Below are 24135 nucleotides of genomic sequence, written 5' to 3' on the forward strand. Positions count from 1 at the left end.
AAGACAAGATGGAGAATTTAGGGTGTTGTCCCTTGTCCTTCTTTCTTCTTCATGTTCTTCTTCTAAAGGCTTTTAGGTAGTAGTAAGTGATTGGACGGAAAATGCCGCAGTGCAGAACACAGGTTTGAGTCATTGGGTCACTAAGAAAAATAATTTACTTGTCTATTGTTAATTGGGTGAAAATAAGTATAAAGATAAAAGAGCTGTGTATTTTGTGGCCATTTTGTGCCATTCAAGCCAATTTGAGCCAGGCAATGGTGGGCTGAACTTGAGCAGAAAGTCTGCCTGCCAAGACATTTGATAATATATTAATAAACATGAGGAACAAGAGCCTAACGAGCCTTTGGAGTATTCTTCCTGACACAGAACCAAGATAAGTGAAACTCCTCATGAGGGAGTATCCCAAAAGAACTCGGTCCTGAAAAGACTGAAAGATACAGCAACACCTCTGATCATCCTGGTGTCCCTCCTGGCTCCAGCAGGTCCCCATCCTCCCTGTGCTGGGACCCCAGAGCTGCTGCAGCCCTGCAGGTGGGGTCTGAGCAGAGCAGAGCAGAGGAGCAGAATCCCCTCCCTGGCCCTGCTGCCCACGCTGCTTTGGATGCAGCCCAGGACACCTTTGGCTTTCTGGGCTGGGAGTGCACACTGACAGCTTATGGCCATCCTAAGGGGAATAACTGCTGCTTTTTCTGGTGCTGGTGTGGCCTTGGAAAGGGTAGGCACAAGCAATCCTTCCCTCGAAAACTGACAGCAGTATTTGTCCTGACTTTCATCTGTTAAATATTTTTATCCCTGTATGTGTGTTTGTGGTGTTTCATCAAAAAGAAACAATGCCTGCTGTGCAAATGCATCAAAATCATCACGCTGTAGAAAAAGAATCACTTTTGTACAGCTTCAATCACTCTCTTCTCTATATAAAAATCAACAAAGGTACAGCATTTTTACTGATTATAATATAAATAGCATTAATGATGTGGAATTCATAGGATTAATATTATCAACTCTATAATTATTATTAAAGTATTGGCAGTTTTGAATGTTTTCAGTAAATTTTTAATCTTAAAATTCTATGTGATAAAGCATGAAAGTTCCTGTAATTCATCACAGTAGAAATGCAGAGCCATATATTTTGCTGATGACACTGATTTCTATCTGCTGATGGTGTGGACTACTCATTTCAGTTGAAGCTGCTACCCCAAAACTGCCTAGGCAATTAACGTACTAAAGACATATCTACTTTACATACTTGATGTCACATTATTATAATTCACTGTATCAGGTCTGTCTCAAATTTCTTCAGAACAGGTATCTGAGAAGCAACTCTTTACATTTGTGTGGTACCTGCAATTGTGTGATGGTCTTGAATTTAATTTGATAGAAATGCATTTTGAACTCAGCTAGTATAAGCTGTGTGTTGACAGGAACAATTTGTGCTTTTATACTGTCTAAAACACAAATTAAGTATTACCTACTGCAGTACTTTGTCCACAGATTTCCTACTCAGAACTATGGATTGTATTCAGTAATTCTGATGGTTCTTGTATTTTTGCCCTGCTGCTGGATGGACTTAACAATTTTGATTTAGGTGTTATCACTGCAGAAAGAAACTTAGTGTATATCATTTAGACTGATCCTAATATTAATTAGGATGGAGGAGGCATGAATAATCAGACAACCACTAGTCATTTATGAAACAAAGATTTCTGTAGCAGTATATCTATATCTATCTATATATGGATATATATATTATATATACACACACACTATATATATGTATTTTATATATATATACACATGATATATACATTTTTATATATATATACACCTACCTCGATATTAATAAAGCAGGCAAAATTAGGTGTTTGTGTAGCTATACCCGTGGTTCCTACCTACAACTAATGACAGGCATCCACAAAATGGAAGATTCTTTTTGCACTTTGATTGCTAAATCTCCTCCACCAAAATTCCATTAAAGATGCACATAAATCCTCCAGCAAAGGTGTTTTATCCAAAAAGTAATAAATTTCACAGCAGAATATTGGCATAGGCATTGGTTGTAATTTTTTTTTCCCCAGAAGAGATTTATGGTTTGCTATAGCAATAAATTCTATTAGAGAATGTTCTCAGATGCTGAACCTCAGTATCATATGAAAGTATAAGGTAACCTGTATGAACAGCTCAGGGACCAGGGAAGTGTAAGGTCAGCAAGTTAAGTGTGCCAAGATAAATTTGTATCTTGTATCTGACAGCCAAGTTGGCTCTGTTTCATACCATGGGGGATAACATAGACATGATGGTGTTGAAATCTTTCTAGGACTGTAATGTGATCTGGTACCAAAGTGACAACACCTTTTGGTCACATCTGTGCTGGCAAGACCAAGCACCTTCGAGGACTATTGGAATTACCTGCTGGTGTAGAGATGTCACTTCACACTGTGCTATAATGTGCTGTTCTGCTAAGCAAACTATTTATTGTACCAATAATTTTAGGCTGGTTTTAGGTAATTTGGAACTCTAAATTTTCTGAACAAGGTGTCATTGTCAAAAATCCTAGAAGATATTTTTGTTTTTATAGCATATCTCAGTACCAAGAAAAGTAACATATCAAGGGGGCAACATAATAAAGGATAATCTTTGAGAGACAAAGTCTAGAAATGGACTGGAATGGAGTCTGAGAAAGTGTGTCACTCACTAATTATGGAGAGTCTGTCTCCTAAAATCATAATTAGCTTTCTATTACTTTCTATTATAACATATTTTTCCTTTATTATTCCTCAAGGCAATTGAAGCTGCTCAAATAACTTAAAATAATTTTCATTTGTGATTTTTCTAATGATATTTTAAGGGAACAGGTATAAGTTACCCATCTTCCAGCCATGGGTACACACATAGTACCTGGACCTCTTGAGCCTGGCTTTCCACTGCAGCCAAAATGTCTTTCCTTAGTGCTCGCCTCTGAACTGCAACCCATTATGCAGCTGGCTTGCAATAGTTTTACTCTTTATGAAATCATTCACATCTGGGAAAATGGGGCTGGATTTGCAAGGCCCTCTGCTTCAGTCTTTATTACTTAAGTATGACTTAAGTGTGGACTTTTCTTGGGATTATAAGGCAGATTTACATCTCAGCATCCACAGAAAGAAAAAATTATATTGAAGCCACGTTAATAACACATTATGCTAGTTTAAATTATTCATGATGCTTGTCACAGTAAACATGCATTCAGAATTCATACATTTCAACACTTTATTTACTGAGGAGGTAAAACTGTTAAGTATTGAAAAAAAAGTATTCAAGCCACAAATTCTACTTCCCTTTCTTTCATACCATTTGTATTTCAGTATCATGCTTACATCTAATTAATCTTTCGCAATTTCGCCACAGTTGTTTTCCTTTCTGGGTCAGGAAGGAATGTCTGCATTGCTTGAAATGGGACATATGCAACTGCACAGACTTGCCAACACTGTCAGAGGCTCAGAGAAGTATTTACATTTGCACAGATGCAGAACAATAATGGAACACCACTGTCAGTACTCCCAGCTCTCTTAAACATACCTTCCTTGGGTAATAACTTAATATTGAAGTATGTTGTTTTCTGCAGCTTGACGGCACACACCTTGCCTCACCTGTACACTGCTCTGGTGCTACAGAAATTCAGTGGAAACTGTTTCCAAAGGTAGCATAGGGTAGATGTTGATCTATATAGCTTGGGACTGGGGATTAGCTGGGAAGAGTTTGAATCTTCCCAGTGGAAAGTCATTGCAAGCTAGTTAATCTCTTCCCCTAACTGCAAGCTATTTGAATAGAAGGGCAAAATCCTTCTCCATGAATGTTCTGCCCAGGCTGTTATCTTCCTTGATGGCATAATTTTGTATCTAGACTATAATATCTAATGTAGAGGAATATATACCCTAGAACAGTTGCCAGCTGCTGGTTTTGGCTGGGATAGACTAAATTTTCTTCCTAGCAGCTGGTATAGCTCTGTGGTTTTGAATTTAGTATGAGAATAATGTTGATAACTTACTGATGCTGTCATTGTTGCTCAGTAGTGCTTACACTAAATCAAGATCTTTTGTGCTTTGACAGCAAGGAGGTGCACAAGAAACTGGGAGGGAATAGAGCCAGGACAGCTAAGCCCAAAGGGGTTGAGGGGATGTTTCAGACATCTCTCCTCTGTTTTTCTCAGAGCATCAAGCTAACTATATAAACTGGGATGTATTGACCATGAGGAATGGATCTCTGCTCAGGGATGAGCTGGGTATTGGTCAGTGGGTGGTGATCAATTGTTTTGTGCATCTCCTTTCTTGGGTATTATTTCTGTCTCTCTTTTTGTTGCATTTCTTTGCATAACCACTACTTCATTCTTATTAACATTAATGATAATATTTTCAATTATTAAGTTGTTCTCATCTCAACTCACAGATTTTACTTTTTTCCCTGGTTCTGCTCCCCAGCCCACTGGGAAGGGAGCAAGTGAGCAGTGGCTGGGTGCTTAGTTGCCAGCTGGCATTAAACCATGACACCCATTCAATCAGCATACTTACAGCTCTGTGTGTTTGTCACTGTGCTGATTGTATGGCATTAAACTGGAGGAGAAGCAGGAAACCTCACTGCTCTGTGTCAGCTCTCCCTCTGTGTGCCTACAAGCAATGCACAAGGCAGTTTATAATTAGTATCATGACTCACTCAATACTGGTAACTGCAACTATGCCCTCAAAGGAAATGGCTTTTCCATACCCTTCGGTTTAATTCTGTTTTGTATTAATGGCCCTCCCCTTTTCCTTTGTGCCTCTTCTTCCAGAATTCCTGAGCTGATGTTAAGAAATACCTTCTAGCAGGTGGGACGAAGAAGACTTTGGGCCTCACTAATACTCTTCCAGCTGTGCCTGCTTCCAGAAAAAAATGCAGCAACAGCTGCTTCCAGAATCCTGCTCCTTTTCTAGAAGATAAATGTAAATCAATTGCACAGGAATATAGCCTGAATTCAGGCTATATTAAAGAAACTGAACAAGACCTCCTTGCTTTCTGAGATCTGTCCTGTTACACCTGTTCTTGGTTACAAGAGAATGAACTTCTGTGAACAATTAAGCAAGTGCTTTAAAAGAAACATGGAGAAGTAGCAGATGGTGATGCACAGAGACACCTTGGGTAGAAGAGGGATGGAGTGAAGATTGAGTTGACTTTCATATTCTTGGGCTTTCTGGTGTCCAATGAAGAGATGATAAGCAAGAAGGATTAAAAAACGACTTTCTAATTTATAAATCCAAAATCTGCTTCATGTTCCTATCAAGAAGATATCAAAGAAAAAGAGACAATGGAGATCAAGGATAAGAACAGGTAAAAAAACACCAACTAAACAAAAAAATCTCCTGAAAAAATTTACTGTTTGGCTGGCATGTTCTTGATCAAATATCCATGGTCAGAAATTTAAATAAGTCTGAAACTTGTCTAGTGTTTGTACAAAATTGCTATTTTTAAAGGTGAAATTAATTTCTTAAATTACAAAATATTATATAGGTGCCAGGTTCTGCTGCCTTTACTTATGAATTGTCTCCACGAAATTAATGAAAACTTCTTGAAAAAACTCCTGTGATTAAAGAGTTCATAGTATAACTTTCAATTTACAGTCTCCTTCCACTATAGCACTTCTTGTAAACAAGTGAAAGAGAAAGTTCCCTTCCTGTGCTTGCCAAATGCACAATTCAATATATTGTTTCACTGGGATGAATGTATAATCTTGCCAACAGCTAAAATGCAAAGTTGTGTGAACGGTGTCTAAACAAATTTTATGAGATAGGTGTTTACTTGTTGTAAGTTACAAAATATTAAATTGTAATTAAGAGTGTTCTTATTCACTGTCAGTGGGCCTGCAGGAAGAAGACAGCTTCCACCTTCAGCCTTGCAATCTGATGCGCAGTTCTTTAATGTACAGCCTCTGCTTTTTCCTGTGCATTAAGAAGGTGGGCTCTGCATTGTGCTAGACAGTGGTTATTAGCAACAGCTGACTACTCTTTCAGGGTCTGTACCACTGGCTCCCTGAGTAATTCTGTGAAAATTCATGGAAGTTATATATTTCCTTCACCAGGTGGGGTAGAAAATTTGGGGGTTTGAATCTTCTCTTTTTTTGTAGGTTTGTTAACCAGGCCCTTCTACCACAAATCTTACATATCTGGGCATCTCTGAGGAATTTTTGACTTCTCTGTGTTTACCCAGAAGAGGATGACCTGCGTGCTCTCTTCCCCTTTTCTTCCCTTCCTCTTACAAGGCCTTACACGTGACTCATGTTTCTTCTTCTGTGCCACCTGTCCTTCTATTTTCTGAAGGATAAATTGTAGCTTGTATTTCTGTATGGAACTTGTATGAGGGAGACAGAATGATACAGAGGTGGAAAAGAGCTAGGATTATCTGGAAGGATATTGCTGGATATCATCTACTATCTGATGAAGAGGGAGATGCAGAAGTGATTGAAGTTGTGTTTTTTCACAATTATTAAAACTACTTGTCTTGTATTTCCTTCTATTTTATATTCTAGTTTTCTCTAAATACAAAGGACTCTGTTCACTGATGCCTAGAAAATGTTATGAAACTTTGGAGTTTCTTAGATGCAGTAGTCAGAAAAAATAGGGATCAGTAAGTACTACTTAAAATGTTTAATGCGTGTGTAATCTAGGCCCTTGTAGTTACTGAATTGATTTTCCTCAGTGGAAAGATAGTAGCTTCATTAACTCTGAAATTAAAATAGGAAAAATGTCTTAAGGTAGCTTTGGTGTCTTAACCCTAGCTTTGATAATTTGATGAATATGCCCTAAATGGAAGAAAAAAAACCTAGGCTTGGATTAATGAATGTGTTTAGGAGCCTACATTAGGCCCTGAAATCAACTTGCAAATTTAGGCTCTGCTCTTTTGATGTTTCAAGGTTAAAGCAAATGTTCTAAATCTGTCCCTTTTATTAGCACCAAAGGCCAAAAGAAAATACCACCAGTAATTGAACATATTGCATATTAAAAAAGTGTATGCCAACAACAGCTCTTGCAACACTGCAGTCCCTCCTATTGCAATCCCTAAAGAGCAATTGAGGAGTTTATTTTTAGCATTTGATATAATCTTTTGCATAAGTTGAAATGTCAAACATTTTGAACTGGTATTTTGTTATTTGTGCCATCTGGAACTGAAAACTGATTCTCAGCAATTCAAATTTGTGGAATAACAGTTACTGCTCTATAGATGAGTTGTCTCTTCAAGGACTTAGCCTAAAGGAGTATTTTCTTAAAGGTGGATCAAAGAGGAAATTTTATGTCAGCATCTGAGATTTTGAAATCTTGTAATTTATTTTTTGCCTTCTTGCTTTGCTCTTTATTTGCAAAGAATAAACTGAAACAACTTTTATAGGTCTTTTAAGAATTTAGAACTTGCTTAGTGCCATAAAGGAGCTCATTTGAACACTAAAGCAAATCACAGAGGGATCAAAATCTTAAAATGAAAATAAATGTCTTTTCTTGGTCTCTCTGCCCTTAAAGGTTTTGCTTGTTTTTAGTTGTATTCAAAAGTATTCTGTTCTGTTGATATTTGATATTTAGAAACATGTCAGCTTGAAAAAGGAATAAGATACTACTTTGGTTTTTCAAAGTTTGATGAAGCTATGATCATGTTGATGTTTTCCTTAGAAACTGCTATAATGGTTTCACATGAGGGGTGCAAAGTAGGAGTATTTATTTATACTCACTGCACTAATCTAAAGTAAATAGTTTCATAAAAAATACAATTTGAGTAATAGATCCGAGGAAAAATGAGATTTTTTTTGAATTAAACACTTCACATGCCACAGGCTGGGGGTTTTTTTTGGCCATTTGTACTAGATAGAACTCTAGCTAGAGGAAAAAGAGATGTTTTCTGTTAGTGGAACTATTCAAACGAAACAGAAACTGTTCAGCAAGGGGTGACTTGACAATGATTAGCACATGTGTCATCAACAAATGGGAGGCTTATTTCCAAACTTCTTGAAAAGGCATTAGTAAGGAAGGGTAAAGTAAGCTCCAGGCAGTGACTATAGACCATCACAATCTGACTGCTGGGAAATACATACAGTGCAATGTTTAAAACATCTGTTGGTGACATTTAAGGAGCTGATTTAAGAATGAAGGTCAGTGCTTGCTAAGTCACAGAAAGCTCTTCTGTAAGTTTGGTGTGCACTGTCTCAAACCCAGAGGAAGTTGTTGAGTCACTGCTCTTTGCCTGCCAGCACTGCAGAATGTTACTTGCTGTGCTGGAAGCCACTGTGCTGCAGCGGTTTTCCTCTGGCAGGAGTGACCTAGTCATGTCTGTTTCTTATCACACCATACAGCCCTTTTGTAGACTCCATTCCATCTTTCTAATCACACTGACAGGATGGAAGGGACTTGCATCCATCTTTTTCCTGCTACTGCAGTCTTATTTTAAATAATTGGAAATATGAGGTGATTCTGCATTGCAGAATTTTCTGTCTTCAAGGAAATGTTACTGTGAAAATGGCTTTCATTTTATAAAAATAATTTAAAATTGCAGAGACTGTTAAATTTTTAAAAAATTATTTTTATTGCAGTCCCTTCTTGTATGGGTTATATGACTTCATTCTGAACCAAACAGAATTTATTTATAGCCACAGGAGAATTTTCCACATGTATTTTTAAATCTAAATGCTGTTCTGCTTGGAAAAGAGGTTATAAAACTGTTAGCATAGAAAATTCTATATATAATACTAAAAAGCTCTCAAACCAGACCCAACCATTTTATATGTAAAAGTTGATTGCTTCTTTTTTCATTTTTATTACCATGGATAGCAAAAAAATTCCTAGCAGGTAAGGTCAATTTTTTTTTTTTTAACATTGTCATGTAAAATCATTTTTAGTAGTTTCACATAACAAATTTGTACGTGATACCTTGAACTTTGCTAGGATTATCCAGCTTCCAAGCTCTGTTTACAAATAGGTGAGATTTTAAAACTTATTTTTGTTGTTGCAAAAATCTGCAAGCTGGAAGATGTGCTCTTTTATTTATTTATTTTTTCCAGTCAGTCAGTGTGATTTGCGTATCATAAATTTCTAGGATATTTTTATTTAGATGTGAAGAAAAAGTAAGAACAGTAAAGAATTTGTGAGAACAGCCATGGCTAATTTCCAATAGCTCAAGAGTCTAAATCCTTTGTCCAGAACCTTGAAAGGTTCCACTTTTGTATTACCAGTTCTTCCCAACTCTTCCCTTCTACTAAGAGGTCACATACTAGACAGAATCTGTGATACACGAAGTGTTTTTCCTCTAACATTAATGTTAAATCATCACAGGACATAATTTGTGAGTATTGTCACGTGATGTGACATAAGGTGGTGAACTTCAGCCTGGGACTGATAGCAGGATGGTCCATGGCCCTGAATGTGTCCCACCATTTAAGAAGCTTCACAAGGAGGGGTGGCTGTTACTTGAGACAGCTTTGTTCCTCTCCAGGGTCCCATTCAAACAATTGTGAGTGCTTCATAAGATGTTAAATCACCTCTGTGATCCTAAGCAAAGAAGAATAATTGGGTTTTGCCAGTGCAGCTTGGTGGTTCACAATTGGTCTGGAGAGTATTTTCGGAGCTAATATGGATGGAAATGCATAGGGTTTCAACTCCTTCCATTTTGCCCAGTCACTCTCATTTGTGTCCCTTCTGCAGGTATTAAGAAATAAAAAGATAAACATTAACAGATTAGAAAGCAACCTTCTCATTCTTTTGGACATAGGAAAAATTCTGTGATGATGAACTCTGAAGGGAATGTAACAAAATGGAAAGTTGAAAGGACAAATGATAGAAAAATTAACAAAGTCCTAAACCAAAGCAAAGAGAGACATCTTGCTTATGTTAAAATTGTTTTTGTATTGTTTCTGGTGAAAGCATGATCAGACCCACAATATTTTCAATTTTTTTTTATGATCCTATAGAATTCAATATACAAATATTGCTGATGAATAAAATCAGTTGTTGTAGCACTGGTAATCTCGTTGTAGCACTGGTATCTATCTACTTAGGTACCATGTTGGATCCTGATCCACCTGATCTTTGTGGTTTTTCAGCCTTCTATCAATTTTAGTGGGCTTATTTTTTTTCTTAGCTTGATACATTTTCTGCAAAGGTTCATTGTGTCTTCTTCCCCTTCCACAGAAACTCTGTTGCCTTTGGCTGCCAAGCATCAGTTTTAGCTCCCTGTCACTGAGCAAGGTCTTAAATGTTTTTAGTTTAATTATGGACTGGAACTGAGGAATGAAGTGGAACCATTGGCTGGAGGTCTGTAGTCCATATTTTTGCACAAAGCACAAGGCTCAGTATTGTTTCAGGTCAGACCTGAACCTCTAGACAGCTCCTCTGCTAGCAGCAGGATTTTCCGTGCTGTTTCACGTGAAGCTCCCAACCTACAGTCTGTTCCATTGCTCCTTGTTAGTCTTGCACTATTTAGAAGAACTCAGTTCCATGGCCTTTGAAGCTGCCCTTCAGGTATATGCAGGATGTTGCCATACTGCACCCTATGGTCTCCTCATCCTCAGACTAATCAACCTAACTCCCCTCACATACTCCTTGTAGGCCATGTGCTTTGGGCCTCTGATCATGTCAGTAACCCTCTGCCTAGGAACGAAGCAAGCTCAAACAGCGCTGTTCTGCTCACGGTATCTGAGACCCAGCCTCATCAGCACTGAGCAGAGACTCACTTCCCTTGATCTGCAAAGCCTGGTATTGCCCAGCTCCTTTGGAGCAGGGCTGCTGTTCAGCCCCTCACTGATGCACAGCCCACGGTCCGGGTGCAGAACTTTGTACACGATCAACAGCAGACGTCCTGCTGGCCCCTCCATAAGTTTCTCGAAGTGCCCTCTCAACTCACTGGCATCACAGACAGGCTAAGACTCACCTTTCAGGAGCGAGAGCACTTTCCGTAAGTCTTGAATGGTATGAGGACTTACATCCACCCTTGGAGATAGGGCAGGATGTGTGACCTCTGACAGGCTCTCCGACAGAGAGCAGAAAAGGTATGTGTCCTTCTGTGTTTTGCATCCCTGACAAAGAATGAAGTTTAAAGGCTGTAACTACGTGTGTTCCATACAGTGATGCCTGAATGCTGTGGATTACGTGAAACACCAGCGTGCTTCCCTGCCGAAGGAGGGATGTGCCTGCGGTTCCACCTCTAGATCTCACCCTCAGTCACGGCTCACGCCGGCCATGCGAAGCTGCGGCTTCTGCCTCGCCCCAGGCGCCCGAGCTCTCTCGCTCGAGGGCCCCGGGGAGCCAGGAAAGGCCTCCGAGGCTGAGGGGCCGCCCGGGCCCCCGCCGCCCCTCCGCAGCCACGGCCGCCGCTCTTAGGGCGGCACTTCCACCGCTCCCGCCTCCTCCTCCGCCTCCTCGGCGGCGCGGACCTCCGGGCGGCGCAGCCCCACCCCTTCCCCGTGCGGGGAGCGCCGCTGGCGGGGCGGATAGCGGGGCTTTGTGTGCCGCGGCGGCGGGATGTGAGTTCGGGCCGGGCCGGGCTGGGTTGGGCTGGGCGGGCAGGCTGCGGCATCGGCTCCGCCGCTTCCCCTCGGAGAACGGGACAGGCACCCGCCTGCCCATCGCTGCACCCTGAGGGCTCCGCCGCCCGTCTCGGGCCTCCGCGGTGCCCGAGGGGGAAGCGAGCGGCGTCGACGAGCCTTTTCTCATCTGGTGTGTGTCGTGTTGCCGCAGGCTGGCCCGGGTGACCGTCCTCCATGACTGCCTGGGCTGCAGGACCTTCGAGCTGCCGCCGTCCGCGGCCGTGCGGGACGTGAAGAGGCGGATCGACGCGGAGGCCGGGCTGCCCCCCGCCCAGCAGCGCCTGTGGCACCGCGGCAGAGAGGTGAGGGCGGGCGGGGCGGCGGCATCGCCGCGGAGCTGAGGGGAATCCCCGCCCCGGGGCTTGTGTCCTGCCTGGGCAGCGCGGTGGGTGCGTGTCCTTAGGTGCTCCTCTCGTGGGAAGCACGGAGGTCGTTTGGACGACCCTCACACCGCTCTTGATGGTGCCAGCTTTTATCATCTGAGTTTTTGTGCCTTTTTTTTTTTTTTTTTTTTTTTTTTTCCTTTCCCTGAAGTTCTCTGTGTGTTTTATCCTAATTTCTTTGGGGAGATGTTGGGGAGAGCAGAAATTCACCCGAGAGCGCTGGTGTGTTTGTTCTGCCCTCCTGCCTTTCTGGCCAGTTTCAAGAGCAGAGTTGGTATCACAGTGAGATGAAAGTTACAAGTTAAAAATTGAGGTCTGGGCGCAGGAGAGAGTCAAAAGAATGACCTTGTTCATTTGAAGTCATCAGCCTGCTGTCAGTCTTTCAGTACTGCTTCGAGTGCTTCTAGCTGCGCTCCTGGGAAATGGGAACCTGGAGATCTGGTGGGATGGGATGAGTAGAAGAAAGAAGGGAGAGAGAGGAGGTTGGAAATTAATGTTAAATAGGGCAAAGGGATTTGCAGAGGTGTAGAGAAGAGAGGGTTCTAATGAAACCTTATTGTGACCTTTCTATATAATGGGAGCTTTTAAGAAACATGGAAAGCTGCTTTCTGCCAAGGCCTGAAGTGATAGGAAAAGAGACAATGGCTTTAAACCAGAAGAAGTTTAGATTGGGCACAAAGAAGAAATTTTTTAGGATGAGGGTAATCAGACACTGAAACAAGTTACCCAGAGAAGTTGTAGATTCCCCATGACTGGAAATGGTGATGATCAGGTTGGATGGAGCTTTGAGAGACCCAATCTATTTCCTGTTTATGGCAATGGTAGGAGGGGGAGTTGAACTACATGGTCCTCAAATGTCCCATTCCAACCCAAACCATTCTACGATATAGGGAAAGTTGGTTGTACTGCTCAGGAAGCTTTTAAGAACCTGGGCAACACAAGTAGTCTTTGAGGGCTCAGGTTTGAAGCAAACTGCCTGTGTAGTTTATCTTCTGTTTTCTTGCCTGGTTTTGTGTGTCCTTGATTTTGTTCTCACCAGGCCTTCCTGTTTTGGAGGACAGACAGTATCGCTTTCTATCGCATGGAAGTAAAGACTGGCTGACTTTGCAGGGAACAGTCAGTAAGGAGACTGTAGTTGCTATTCTGTTTGTTCGTGGTTCTTTTTTAATAATAAACTAGAATATATATGGGAATATTTATTCTGTAGTGTAGCAAATTTGAAAATCCTTTATAAATTTTCAAACTCCTGTTTATTGGGATCAAATGATTTTTTAATTTTCTGAGTTGTGGAATATCCATCTGTAAATAATTTTTTTTCCCATGAGAACTGTTGTACAACATGTTGCTGATATTTGGTTATTCTATCCCTTTCATGCTTGGTGATGGGTTATGTGTATTGCTTTATATTTTAGTGATAAATATTTTAATGATTTCAGAGTAGTTACACCCAATTTTATGTCTTGAGAAAGTTAAAGTCAAGTACAATATTTCTGCAGTTTTACGATAAACCCACTGCTGTTTAATCACTATTTAAAACTGGTGTAAGTAAAAAATAATGTAAGTTTTTTTTCTTACTAGTGTTGTTAAATAATGTTTACATACTCTGGACTAGGGCTGTGTTTTATTAAATGTAGTTAGATTATAATCATCTATGTCTGTGTTAACACTGACTGCTTTCTAATGATTTGTTTTTACCATCAAAGTGAGGAAGTAGTCCTAAAATCTAACATAAACTGAGACTAATATAATAATTTTGCATAATTATATTTTAATATAGTTTCTAATGAGTGCAGTGGCTTTCTAATTCTGCATTTGTTGTTGCGTGCAGCATATGTCGTATATGAGTCTTCCAGACACACATCATATAAACTAGAATTGCAACAAAACCTTTATGTGTTATGATTACTTAATAGTTTTCCCAGAGGCTGCTAAGGAATGTGTTGCTTAGTTTGCCTCAGTTTCTCTATGATGTGAGGCACTGGAGGTTGGATTAGGTGACTTTCAGTGGTCTCTTCAGCCTTGATCATGCTGTGATGGGTCTGCATGTAGAGGTAATGGAGGATGAGGTGGTCGAATTCTTCAGGGGTGATTCTTTGGCACACTTTTGTCTCTATGCAGTGTCTTGCCAGCTGCTTCGAGCTGATACTGTTTAGTTTAAGCCCCCTATGAAATTGCATACCCAGATGTACTTGTGGAGTATACTTCCTGTATATGCTAATTTTTTTTGTGGGAATGCACCTTGGAACAAAAACTGCTTTAGTTTTATGCTTCCAGAACTTCCCTGAATACAAAACTTTTTCAATTGTAGAAATGAGGCCATGGATTGCTCTTAGTATGCTTCTACAGACATTTCTTCCACCTGACTTCTTTTGGTGTTGTTATTATCAAACCAAAATTTCTGACCAAGATCTGTCTTATTTTTTCCTTCAGTTGTCTGATGGTATCAAGATTGTGGATCTTCAGAAGTCTCAAAATCAAGTTTTTTTAGAGCTTCAGCCAAAAGGGTTGAAAGGAGGAGGTATGAAAAATATTTGTCTCTGCTTATAAACTAGAAGCTCAAAGCATTTTCTGATGCAATATGGAGTTAATGGAAATTTTTATCTTCTTTAAATGGGAAGCAATTATTTTTCATGTAAGTCTTAGGTTTGTCACTTGTTCTTTTCATTCTGCTCTAAAAAAAATTAAACTTCTCTTTTTAAGTGCCTTGGTGTTTATTTTTTTTCCTGTGATATAATGTGTGGAATTTTGGTTATTGCTATGCTTTAGAATCAATAAGATTTGCCTTTCAGTAGTGTTGTAGCTGCTTTGTCTCATATAAAATAAGCTGGATACTTGAAAGCAATTTAGATACTGAAAGGATATATTTTCAGTAACCACCATGTAAAAAATTATAACAGTGGTGAAAATTTCTGGATTTCTTCTGTTCTTTTTAGTTTTTTTTCTTTGACAGTTTGGTTTTCTTTTGATTCTATCTATTATTTACATTTTTATTAAAAAAAACTGAAGGTGTATCTTTTCATATGGTATCTTGATAACTGAATATCATCAGAAATGGTCGAATGAAAATCTGTCATGATTATTTTATTTGGCTGCTAGCACTAATATTCTTCTTACAATAACTTTATTGTAAGGCAGTGAAGTAAATGCTAATGAAATGGCATGATGAAGAGAGAAACCCTTCTTTTCATGCAGCTATTTTATTTGGTCTCACAAAACATTGTATTTCTTAGCCTGTTCAAGGCATTATGGATTTTTAGTGACAGAGGGAAGTTTGTATATTAGGCAGAAGTTCATGTTCACATTCTCTAGAACCTGAAGTGGTTAGAAAACACCTATGAAAATGGCCTCATGGTTCTATGACATCAAACATTTTTCTTTCTGTTGCCCTTGACTGCTTGCTCTGATGTTATGCTGTGTGTAGGCTGTGGTAGACTAAATAAAAAGTCTTATTTTCTGTCATGCAAGTGTATAGGTAATAATGTGTAGTGGCCCTAAGAAATCTTTCATGGGAAAGAAAACTGTTGCTGTATTTTTGTGCCTAGGGTTGGAGATTTTCTAAGAGATGTCACTGTAAGCAGTCTATGTCTAGATAAAATGCTTAACCTTTCCTGGTCTACAGTTCTGATGTAAGTCAATCTAAAACATCTGAAAGGCTTTAGTATCAGCCTTTTGTGTTCATTCTGTAATCTTCCAGCTCAGAGATTTTTCCTTACAGCGAGTGAATGAAGAAATGCTCTGAATTTCTAACTTGTTTATAGTTTATAGTCAGTAGGACCAAACACATGGGTTGCTGAAGTACTCTGAAGATTATCCATGTACTCTTTGTGTTCATTCATTGCTGGTGTCTATCAAATAATGCATGATCTTTTTATATGATCACAAAATAATTCATGTTGGAAGGGACAACAGGAGGTTTTTACTCCAGCCTGCTGCTCAGAGTGTGGGCAGCTCTGAGGTCAGGCCAGGTCACTTGAGTGTTGATCTGGTTGGACTTGGAAAGAAGATGGAGATTGCACAGACTTTCTGGGCTCCTAAGTGCTTGACTGCCTTTATGGTAGAACAAGTTTCTCCTTGAAATTTGTGGTACCAAATATGACTAGCTCTCATACTCAAGAAAAATCAGTTTAGCCTATAGCCAGAGTAATTGTTGTGACATACATTGACCTCTGCTCTGAAAGAGAACAGTCTGTCTTCATTCCTATCACTTCAAAGTTACTTGTTTGTTTTTGTGGTGGTTCCCATGGTGCATGAAATGTGTTGTTTAAACACTTCCACCTATCTGTCCATCTTAGAGAAGATCAGTTTCTTTATTTTAGATAATTTCTGTTATCAGTTCACCTTATGTTGCAGGTATATATATTGCATATTGACTTTCAAATACTTCTGTATACTGCAAGAATAACAGAAGTTATTAAATACTTCACACATTCAGTTGTCAGTTGGAATTTCTTGCTTAATTTTTCATTAATGCTATTAAGTTACCGTAAATAAAGTGGCACAAAAATATTTTATAGTCAAAATATTTGATGATTTTACTTGATGCTTTCTCAGCAAATAGAACTCTTCTATTTTTCCACTTTTTTCCACTTTGCTTTCTCATTTGAATGTTTTAATCCAGAATATACATAATACATGTGTTTGAGTCTGTCTGCTTCGTAAATACATGTATATTCAGAGGAGAGGGAGAGAATAATTACTTGTTAATAATTTTAGAAGGAAGCTTTTGATGGGGTATCATTAGGGTCTTTTTTCCATGTGAGGATTGCATCATTGCTAATTTGTTTGAAGCACATGTTTTAGAGTTTTGGTTTAGGGAGCTGCCCTTTAGTCTCGGACTGGAGTTTGAAATTAAGAGTATTGAACCTTTCATTTTGTGATAGACTTTTTCTCTTGGAGCAGATGTTCATAATGCTGGGACTCTTTTCCCTCCAGCATTAGGCCCTGGCAACCCCAAAGCTGGCACCAGGTCCATGCCCAGAGTATGTCAGAACAGGAAGCCATTACAGCCAAACATAAGAGTGAAACTCTTCTGTGCCTGTGTGTGTAGCTGTCAGTGGGGGTAATCACTGCTTGTAAAAGAGTTAGAGCCACTGCTGCCCTGGAATACAGGCCTGTTACTTAGAAGGAAGCAGTCTTTTAGAAGTTGCTACTTTTGAACATCATGTACTTGGAATTGTGGTATAATGGTTGTAAAGACTTAGACTCCAAATTTATTTCATCTAGATATGAAGCAGCTTGTTGACTTCAACACCAAGACTGCTATTTCGCCTTTTTAATTAAAAGATTTATAATGTAGTATTTTCACAGTTGATTCTGAAAAGACAAGATTTTACAATAATAGGCCTTCAGTTAATTTAAAGAAATTATTGTTTTCAGTAATTGTTTAGTATTTTTTTAAAATCTGAAATTAAGTGCATAGCAGCATAATACAGTTTTTTTTCCCGTTTGTTTGTTTTTAGGTCGTTTTGGACAAACAACTCCACCACTTGTTGATTTTCTAAAGGACATATTAAGAAGATACCCAGAAGGAGGACAGATTCTTAAGGTAGACAATAAATAAATAGTATTTTTATATGTCATTTAATATGCATGACATAATGCCAAAGTTTAACACTTCCCAGCAAATCTTGTGGTTGTTTATCTTATATTCACTGTATTCTAGAAGATATGTTTCCATTTCCATTTCTGTGGACAAGGCGAAGTGAGTTGTGTGCTTTATGTGGTTTTTTGTTTCTTTGTTTGTTTTTCTGAGTTTGCTTAGTAGATGATGAATTGTGTCATTTATCATAACTTCCTGTGCTAATGCTTGAAAATGGCAGTTTGATTTCTTTTTTTTTTTTTTAGAGCATTCTGGGGTGATTAGTTGGAACTTAAACTTCTCATGCAGGATGCATCATTACATGGGTGGTAGGAACTTAATTTCCTTAGTGTATGGGAATACTAGGTTCTAACTAACGGGATTTGATACAGATACATCTTATCTGTCTATACATGCACGCATACAAAACACACAAATACAAATGTTGATAGATGATGGCAGATCCTTATGTATGTTATGTTGTTTGCAACCATGGAACTAGAAGCTGATTATGCTTAGTGGGGAAGCCCAAGATAAGCATATCTTCAACTGTTTTGGCAAATTGCCTCCTGGGTATGTTCTGAGCAGTGTTTGTAGGATGATGATAATAATAAAAATGTTTACATTTTTATTATTTCTCAGTACTAGTTGCATCTGTAAAATTCATTTGAAATAAGAAGGGTTCAGATCTCCTCAACATTTAAAACCCAAACTTTCATTCTGGCATGAAGAAAAAATTTCCTTAGAAATCAGATAAGTAAATCTAAAAGTAGAAATTGTGCTATTTTCATAGTTTACAATTTAGGGTTAACAGATTGTTAGAGAGAGATTACTACCAGGAATTTTGCTGATACCTTAAAATTTATTTCAGTGTTTTGATTCTTCAGATACAATGCTGTTACAGCTGAACGTAGCAGCTACCCTGTGTGCCACAGCATGAATGCAAGTCTGACTTCACGATGATTGCCAAACCTAGTATTTAATATTTCTGGAAACTTTGGGCTTACTGTGTCTTCGTGAAGGACTGTCACGATTGTTCTTTTAGAAGAAGAACTGCATATAAATGTCTTGTAATTCTTTAAACATTTGTTATTTATGCTTAACTGTAGGTATATTTCTTGCTATTTCATAATACTTCAAAACTGTGTAGAAGGGACAACATAATATGCATTATAGACTGACCATACTGTCAAAAACTGCAAAATAAAAGGGTTATAATTTTGGAACTAGATATTAACAGTGAGCTTATTTTAGTCTCAGCAGTGTACTTGGATGTAACCTAATCTGAAATACTTGCTGCTAGTTGATGCATTTTTTAAGTACAATTTCATCTTTCTATGAAGTCTTTTATGTATAACTGAATGAGAGTGAAGTGTATGAATACATTGCATGTGGTGTATCGACGTTGCTTTTCAATTGAACTGAAATACTTGCTTATGCCAAGCTTGCACACACCCACATAAACATACACACGTGTTTATGTGTCTGGAGCCCTGGTACACTGTGGTGATTCAGTGTAAATAGACCATTGTGTGAGGCTGTAATCCTGTAGGTATTTATAATCATGCTTACGTGTCTACTGTTGATGAAAACGGGACTGGATAGGCGTATTTTATTAATGCTCATGTTTACAGACCTGGTTTACTGACATTTGACTTTTCTGTAGCTCTCACCACTGCTACTACTATTTAACAAATAGTAGTAGCAGTCTTAAAATAAGCCTCTTTCCAGTCTGTGAGTTTCATTCTACAGGGCTGCTGCTCTGTCGGTTCATGACTTAGGGAGTTACTGGTCAGAGCTGTTTTGCAGCCCTTGTTAGAAATGTGAGCACTATGGCCCAGGATTGGTTGGTTCATACTGTGAAATGTTACCTTGAACCTAATTCAGTTGATGTAAGGAAGAGTGCTGTGCATTATCCTTTTGTGAATGGTTGCCTCGGTGTTGTTGTACAACTGTTTGTGAGGATTTAGCTAATACACTTTGATAAATCTAAAATTCTTCTCACATTTGACTTGTTTTGAGACTTCTACAGCTCTGATTCAGGATAATGTAGTAGTAACAGTTTAATAACTTATTTCTCAGCTTTGTGACTGCTTTTGTATGGTATTTTAGCTCCAAGTTCAAATCATATTTATAGTATTTGTCTGAATATTTGTTTTACAAGGATACCTATTCTTATGAAGGTCAAGTGGATAAAGCTGTTTTGGTTGAAACATAAGAAAACAATTACACTTGAGACAATTGCTTGTTATTTTCTACTGTTTAAGTTCAAAAGCTATTACTAGAATATGTATTACTGCATTACACTTTGTTTTGATTTATTTTGTCTGCCTCAGGAACTGATACAGAATGCAGAAGATGCTGGTGCCACGGAGGTTAGGTTTCTATATGATGAAACTCAGTATGGAACAGAAACGTTATGGTCAAAGGACATGGCACAATATCAGGGTAAGTGTAAGTTAAATTAAATTTGGCCATTATTCTTCAATACACATTGAATACATCGTCTGGGGATGGCTGTCCTGGCCATGTCCCCTCTCAACTCCTTAGCAGCCCCAGCCCACTCCCTGTTTGGGCCACATGAGAAGCAGAAAAGGCCTTGGTTCTGCATAAGCCCTGCTCAATGATAACTAAAACAGCCCTGTGTTATTGTCATTATTTCCAGCACAAATCCAAAACACAGCCCCCAGCTACCATGAGGACCAAGCCAGCACACCAGTTTTTGATGTAAAGATGACCTTTGCCCTTTACACTTCAGCATTCTCCAGGCAGTTCAGTTTTCTTCCCCATCCTTTTTTCTCTTGACCTTACACCCAGCTTTGCTCCGTGTTGTCAATGTCCTACAAATTTCTTGAAACTTTAAGGTTTTTACATAATTTACTGTGGCTTTGTGAGATAAAGGTCAATTATGTATTAAAAAGTATTATTATTATTAATACTATTTTTAAAATTAGTTTGCATAGTCATCCTGAAAGGCATTCAGTTGTAATTTGAAGTTGCAATGGTGGATGATCCACTGCTTTCTTCCAGCTTTTTTCGGTTGTTAATCAGCCTTATTATGTCTTCTAATGTGGATCTGTCTATCTTACTTTCTAGACATAAGTTATTGTTTTATCTTGCCTTATATTCTCTTCCAGTGGAGGTATCTTTAGATTGTGACTAGTACATTTTTCAAACATCTTTTTGATAGTCGGAACAGATTGAGTTTACGCCTTGTGCCACATGACACTTCTTTCAGAAGTTTTGTTGTTTCCTGCTTTTTGTTCAATTTTTCAGAAGCATTCTTTAAAAATGTGGATGTAAGAGTTAAATAATACATCAGAATATAAATCTGAGTACCATTTGCAGAGGTAAATTCATCTCCTTGCTTTTGCATTTTGCTTTTCTTTCATTACCAGGCATAATTTTATGTCATCTTAGAGTCATAGCTTCCCCATTAAAATTGCACATGCATGTACTTCAAAGACATGCTTTCTCAGGTCTGTGAGTTAATTTCTTAGAAATTTTGAACATTAAATAATTTTCTTCTTCTGTCATCTTTTTAACTCTTGCCTGTTTATTATAGGGCCAGCATTTTATGCATACAATGATGCAATTTTCACCCCTGAGGACTGGCATGGTATACAGGAAATAGCAAGAAGTAGGAAGAAAGATGATCCCCTGAAAGTTGGAAGATTTGGAATTGGCTTTAATTCAGTTTATCATATAACAGGTAAACTTAGTAGTTATTTTAAAAAGAAAAAGTTGAAGTTTTAAATAGTTAAATTACCTTAGATATTCACAAACATTTGATATTTTCTCTATAGTGTGTTTTAAAATGAGTCCATGGTTAGATTTTTTTATGAAGCATTCCTATTTTTTTTTCTAATCTTATAAGGTATCTATTTTATTTTGATAGTTTTTGAAGAAGATTGTTCTGTTAGCATCATTATATACTTAGTCCTTTATATTGATTTCACACATTCCTTCACACTGGTATTTTATTTATATAGTTACATATAAATATATATGGTATTTATACCAGTAAATATATTTATATACTGGTATTTATTTATATATTTATACACTGCTGCTCATTTTATAGAGGCTTATAATATAGGGTAGGTATCCAAGTAGAAGTGGGAAAATTCTACTCAGTAGACTGAAAGTCTTCTGCAGGTTTTTTGTATAATAAGGAGTGATTTTTATTTATTGCTAGAAAATATATTATGTAATGGAAGTATATGCACATTTACACTTGAAAGAGGTAGTACATACTGTTTTGCAAGCTTGTAATACTCAGTCTTGAAATCTGTTATTCTCCTAGAATGTTTTATTGTGGTACAGAAGAAGCATAAATAATGCTTACAGTCTCCACAGTTATAATAGTGCAGGATAAGAGGCAAATTTTTTCTGAAATAAAAATTTTTACCTTGCAAAGTGAATTTGTAAGACACATGATATTTTTAACAATATTTTACCTAGCTGAGCATGAATAAAATTAGTGCATTCAGTGGTTTGATAATTCTGTGAATTTGTGCTTTTAAATGTACAGAATTACTGTTTGCCAGCCTTCAAGATCTGCAAAGTATGAATCTAGTAGAACACACACATAGTAAATTACTTTGGGTTTTTTCCTTAAAAGTACTGGAAACATAGAAGTATGTAGTTGAAAGAAATTGTACTTCCTGTTGCTCACTGCTGGAATTCAAATGGTTGAATGAGTATTTATATATTCAGTTGCAGAACAGGTGTGTGCTTGTTTCTTCCCTCTTGGTAAGCACTGAATTACGTTATCAGAATCATAGAATCAAGTAGGTTGGGAAAAAACGTTTGAGAACATTGAGTCCAACCATAAGCCTAATGGTACCAAGTCCACTACTAAGCCATATCCCTAAGGGTCACACATCTGCATGCCTTTTAAATACCTCCAGGGATGGTGTCTCAGGCCATTTCCCTGGGGATTGTACTCAGTTCATCACAGTTTCAGAATATTTTATTTTTACCCTTTTAAAATTTTTTCCTTAACACTGTATTTTTAAAGTATGTTGTTGTAGGATTATTAATAATTATTGCTTTTCATGTATACAGATGTCCCTAGCATCTTCAGCGGTGACCAGATTGGAATGCTTGATCCCCATCAAACCCTCTTTGGACCTCATGAGTCGGGCCAGTGTTGGAATCTAAAAGAAGATAGCAAGGAAATAAATGAGCTTACAGACCAATTTGCACCTTTCATTGGTGTATTTGGCAGCACTAAGGAAACCTTTAAGAATGGAAATTTTCCTGGTACTTTTTTTCGTTTCCCACTTCGTCTGCAGCCTTCCCAACTCAGCAGCAATGTTTACGACAAACAGAAGGTTTTGGAGCTGTTTGAATCCTTCAGAGCAGATGCGGACACAGTGTTGCTTTTCCTGAAGAGTGTTCAGGATGTTTCATTGCACGTTCGGGAAGCTGATGGAACAGAGAGGCTGGTTTTTAGAGTAACTGCCAGTGAGAACAAGGCCTTGAAACACGAAAGACCCAATTCTATCAAAATTCTGGGAACTGCAATAAATCAGTATTGTAAGGGAGTTCCAAGCAATAGCGTAACATGTGTGACATACCATGTAAATATAGTTGTAGAGGATGAGAGTGTTAAGGACGCACAGAAAACATCATGGTTAGTGTGTAACTGTGTGGGTGGTCGAGGAATGTGTACAGAACTGGATGGTTTAGCTGATGACTTGAAATTTGTTCCTACTATTGGAATAGCCATGTCTTTAGCAACTAACGAGGAGGAAAACGGAGCTGTAGCAGACTTTTCCGGAAGAGCATTTTGTTTTCTGCCTTTGCCTCCAGGCGAAGAAAGCAAAACTGGACTTCCAGTTCATGTTAGTGGTTTCTTTGGTCTCACAGACAATAGGAGGAGTATCAAATGGCGAGAGCTGGACCAGTGGAGAGATCCAGCAGCATTGTGGAATGATCTTCTTGTGGTTAATATAGTGCCTAAGGCATATACCACCCTTATTTTGGAAGCTATCAAACGAATGGAGACTGAGAAGAATTCAGATTTTCCATTGTCACCTGAAAGAATTTATAGGTTATGGCCTGATGAGAACAAAATCAGGGTACCCTGGAAACCAATTGTAGTACCTCTCTTTAAAGACCTGCTCCAGCACACAGTTATTTACTCAGTGAGTAATCAGTGGATAAATGTGGAACAGGTTCACTTTTCTGAAATGGATGAGAGTTTGGAGTACACACAGTCTGTTCTCAACTACCTCCAGAATTCAGGGAAGCAGATTGCCAAGGTACCAGCAAATATTGCTAGTGCAGTGCATCTTACTATTTCTACTGCTAAAGCTGTGAAAAAAGTGACTCCTGCTCTAGTGCGTCAAGTGCTAAGGAAATCTGGACACAGTGGACCTGCTGAAGAAAAGCTTCATCTTTTAGAATTTGTGCTTTCTGATGGAGTCTACAGTGAACTGATTGGATTGGAGCTTTTGCCTTTACAGAATGGGAAATTTATTCCTTTTTCCTCATCTGTCTCAGAGCAGGATGTAGTTTATATAACCTCAGAAGAATATCCCAGGTATGCTTAATATTTGTAATACTGTGGGGAGGTTTTTTATTAGATTTTTTTTTTA

At 38.4% G+C, this 24135-nt stretch overlaps 1 protein-coding gene across 2 annotated transcripts in view; it reads left to right on the forward strand.

Annotated features, from left to right (window-relative positions):
- Window positions 1-24135, forward strand: part of SACS (sacsin molecular chaperone) — a 57523-nt gene that overhangs the window by 11875 nt on the left and 21513 nt on the right. Inside the window, exons 2-8 of one of the 2 annotated variants that reach the window (XM_015627684.3) lie at window positions 4802-5337; window positions 11718-11868; window positions 14380-14467; window positions 17409-17494; window positions 19864-19975; window positions 21093-21239; window positions 22598-24080. In XM_015627684.3, the coding sequence (XP_015483170.1) occupies window positions 5315-5337; window positions 11718-11868; window positions 14380-14467; window positions 17409-17494; window positions 19864-19975; window positions 21093-21239; window positions 22598-24080 (2090 nt within the window). In that variant the 5' untranslated portion in view covers window positions 4802-5314. Of the gene's footprint in view, window positions 1-4801; window positions 5338-11420; window positions 11504-11717; window positions 11869-14379; window positions 14468-17408; window positions 17495-19863; window positions 19976-21092; window positions 21240-22597; window positions 24081-24135 lie in introns of those variants that run through there. The other variant, XM_015627691.3, reaches the window with a different exon arrangement.

Source organism: Parus major, chromosome 1 (assembly GCF_001522545.3).
Source record: "Parus major isolate Abel chromosome 1, Parus_major1.1, whole genome shotgun sequence".
In the NCBI taxonomy this organism is placed as follows: domain Eukaryota; kingdom Metazoa; phylum Chordata; class Aves; order Passeriformes; family Paridae; genus Parus; species Parus major.